General features: G+C 36.6%; 1 protein-coding gene across 1 annotated transcript in view; it reads left to right on the top strand.

The window, feature by feature from the left end:
• Positions 1-412: 412 nt before the first annotated feature.
• The window catches only part of LOC125846918 (G-type lectin S-receptor-like serine/threonine-protein kinase At4g27290), a 33,213-nt gene continuing 29,660 nt past the window's right edge, over positions 413-3,965 (top strand). Inside the window, exons 1-3 of the mRNA XM_049526611.1 lie at positions 413-1,725; positions 1,901-2,038; positions 2,151-2,308. Of these exons, the coding sequence (XP_049382568.1) occupies positions 471-1,725; positions 1,901-2,038; positions 2,151-2,308 (1,551 nt within the window). The 5' untranslated portion in view covers positions 413-470. The remainder of the gene's footprint in view (positions 1,726-1,900; positions 2,039-2,150; positions 2,309-3,965) is intronic.

The raw sequence follows: 3,965 nt of genomic DNA, 5'->3' as shown, positions 1-3,965 counted from the left end.
AAATGCTGCTAAGTAATTCATTCATCTCAAGTCCTTCGGGGACATCCGATAATATTGGAACGATACAAAAAAGATTAGAAAAAAAAGTTCTTCTTTTCTTCTATGGTTGTTAAATTCTTAAAATTAAATGTTTTTCAAATACTTATTTTATATATATTTGGGTGGATGACATGCAACACAAGATGGATGTTTTTAAAATATTTAATCAAGTAGAACTGTATTTTTAAATTACTTAATCAAGTTCATGAGTGTTTTAAAGACTGTCGATAAGTGATTTATTTCTCAGTTATTAAGACAAAGAGAGGTGAACATAGCAAATTTCCACGCGGACTATGTTAATATGATTGATGAACCTATCATTTCTTGTCAAAGTCCACACAACAGATTGATTAATCAAGCTTCTGAACATCTCCATGACTTCATCTGTAAGAAAAAACAAACTCCATCTACTAAGATAACAATAAAGACCAATGGAAGCCATAAACATACTTTTCTTGTTGTCATCCATATGGATTCTGTCGACTACTGCTCTAGATACCATACCTGTAAATCAACCTCTAACAGATGGAACTACCATTATTTCATCTGGTGCCAAGTTCAAGTTGGAATTTTTTTCACCTGGGACATCAGGGAAACGGTATTTAGGAATATTATTCAATAAAGTTACTGTACAGACAGTGGTATGGGTTGCTAATCGAGACAGTCCACTCAACGATACATCCAGCGTGCTAAATTTAACCAGACAAGGAATTCTTACTCTTATAAATGGTTCTGGCAGAGTCATTTGGTCATCCAATTCCACTAGACATGTGGAAAATCCAATAGCACAACTTCTTGATTCAGGCAATCTTGTTGTTAGAGATGATTCAACTGAGAATTATCTGTGGCAGAGTTTTGACTATCCAACTGACACGGCTCTACCTGGAATGAAGCTTGGGATTGATCTGAAGACTGGTTTTCGTGGTTTCCTCAGGTCGTGGAAGAGCAGAAATGACCCCTCCAAGGGTGAGTTTAGTTGGGTATTTGATCTTCGTGGATTCCCACAACCATTTGTCATGAACGGTTCCATTGAACGCTACAGGTCTGGACCGTGGAATGGTCGAGGCTTTTCTAATTCACCATCTCAGCTACCAAGTCCTGAATATAACTATACATATATATCTGATCCAGAGAAAGTTTCCTTTATGTATCAGTTAACGGATAGGTCTATCCTTGCAAGGGTAGTGATGCAAGTAAATGGGGTTCTACAACTCTCGATATGGAATAATCAAACTCAGAATTGGGATGACTATGTTAGTGTACCAGCAGATAACTGTGACATTTATGGACAGTGTCAGTCATATGGTCTCTGCAACAGTGGCAACACTCCAATCTGTAGATGTCCAGATAAATTTGAACCAAAAGATCCAACAGAATGGGCAAGGGGAAATTGGTCAAAAGGTTGTGTTAGAAAGACATCATTGAATTGCCAAAAGGAAGTAAAATTCTTGAAATATCCAGGCATCAAGTTTCCAGACACTCGTTTTGCTTGGTACAGTCGAGGAGTGACTCTAAATGCATGCGAGGAATTGTGCTTGAGAAACTGCTCATGTATGGCCTATGCAAATCCAGACATAACAGGGACAAATGAAGGGTGCTTGCTTTGGTTTAATGAGCTGATGGACATCAGAGAGTTTGGTGCTAGTGGGCAAGATATCTATGTAAAGTTGGACTCTTCCGAGTTAGGTACAAATCTGTTTCTTCACTTTTCATGTAAGGTTGTAAAGAATGCTACATTATATTTTGAGTATTATTCCAGACCAAATTAAATGTCATGGAATGAGCAAGTTGAGGTTTCTCTACAAACAAAACAGATTCCCTTCTTATGAAACTCGATGAATTTATTTAATTTGATCCTCAGGTAACTCCAGAACAAGAAAGGTAAAGATACTGAGTATCAGCTTGCCAGTGGCAGCGTTAGGTCTGCTCTTAGCACTATGCTTAATCTTGTACATAAGGCGAAAGAAGAAGGATCAGAATCAGCAACATTTTAGCAAAGGTAAACTAGAGGTTTTTGCTGTTTTGAATTAGTGGTACCTTTTTTCTGGAGTCACATTTGGTAAATATCAGAATTTTTTTCTTTACATTCAATCAAGTCCTTATTTTAACAGGAAGAGGAACAAGAAGCTCTGAAATGTTCTGCACTAACGAAAACAAAGACGAAGAGCTAGATTTACCGTTGTTTGATTTTGAAACTATATCTCATGCTACCAATAACTTTTCGCTGAGCAACAAGCTTGGAGAGTGTGGTTTTGGACCTGTTTACAAGGTAACAATGTTAACAGAAACTTTTTTCTGTTTCATCCAAACAAACTGATAAGATCAGCAGCCATGGATACTCAGCAATTGACTTAGCTGTAATGGCGACTTGCAAATTAGAGATACAGATATTTTGGTAGAATGCTCAACTGATTCCATTTTCTGAAAATCCAAAGCATATATACAAAGCATGCAAAAAAAAAATCCAAACTATCTTAACTGACTTCAAATTGATAGCTAAGCAACATCTAAGGTAGGCTAATTCTCACTAACTAATATTTAACAAACTAACTACCGCTTGCTTATAATAATTGTAATTACAAATATATATCCTAATACCCCCCTTAAGTTGGAGGTGAGGTTCTCAAGCCAACTTGGTGAGTACAGCAGAAGGTTTGACTCCAGTTAAGGATTTGGTGAGATTGTCTGCCAAGTGACAGTCAACCTCAATGTGTTTTGTCCATTCACGAGAAACAGGTTTTCTTTCTATTTGTATGGCATACTGACTGTCACAGAAGATTGATGCAGTCTAAGGAAAAGATACATCTAACTCTCTGAACAACCTGCACAACCAAGTAATCTCTCTAACCAGTTTTCAGAGGATTAGCATTCAGCTTCTGCTGAAGATAAGGAAATTGTTTCTTGCTTCTTAGATTTCCATCTTATAGGTCTGTTTCCTAGAAATACAAGGTAACCACTAACTAATCTCCTAGAGTTAGGGCATGTGGCCCAATCTGAATCACAGTAACCACTTATGGTGCAGTCAGGATCATTTGAGAGAAAAATGCCAAGTGTAGTGTCTGTCTTGAGATACCTGAGCAAATGCAAGTTGCTTGTGAGTGGGGTTCCCTTGGATTTTGCATGAACTGTCTTAGATGTTGGACACTATAGGCAATTTCAAGCCTAGTGTTTGTCAAGAAATTTAACTTCCTAATTAACTTTCTGTAAAAGGAATGATCTGATATTGCTGGACATTCCTTATGTTTTAGTTTTACAGTATAGATCAAGAGAAGTGAAGCTGCTAAAACTAAGACAATCATACTCCTTCAACAAGTCACCATCAAACTTCCTTTGTGAGATAATGACTCCATCCATTCATTATAGAACTTCGAAACCCAAAATATAGTGTAACCTGCCCAAATCTTTGATCTTAAACCTATCATATCGGTAATCCTTAAGCTAAGATATTTCTCCTGAGTCAGTTCCTGTGATGATACCATCATCTACATACACTGAAATATACATTGCGGAAGAGTGTTTTCTGTAGAACAAGGAGTAATCTTCCGGAGAGAGAGTGTACCCACTGACCTCTGGAACATAATGCCTCAGCTAGTTTGCCATACCACTGCCTACTTGCTTGTATGAGACCATAGAGTGATTTGTTTAGCTTGCAAACAAGGTCAGGATTGGTAACAGTGGGTGTGTTTGGTATGAAGGAGAATGTTTTTCATGAAAAATGTTTTCTTGGAAAACAAGTAGATTTTTGATTTATTTTCTCATTTTTGGTTGGTGAGTAGAAAATATTTTCCATAAAAGATTTTTAGTGTTTGATTTATGAATGAAAATGTTTTGAGAAATATCTTTTATTTTTACTAGAGTAGAAAATAATTTTTGAAATTGAAATATTTTTTTAAAAACAAACTTAAATTTTTTTTGGGGGTGGGGGG

This window comes from Solanum stenotomum, chromosome 12, assembly GCF_019186545.1.
Source record: "Solanum stenotomum isolate F172 chromosome 12, ASM1918654v1, whole genome shotgun sequence".
Taxonomy (NCBI): domain Eukaryota; kingdom Viridiplantae; phylum Streptophyta; class Magnoliopsida; order Solanales; family Solanaceae; genus Solanum; species Solanum stenotomum.
This window is presented reverse-complemented; position numbering and strand designations above follow the sequence as displayed.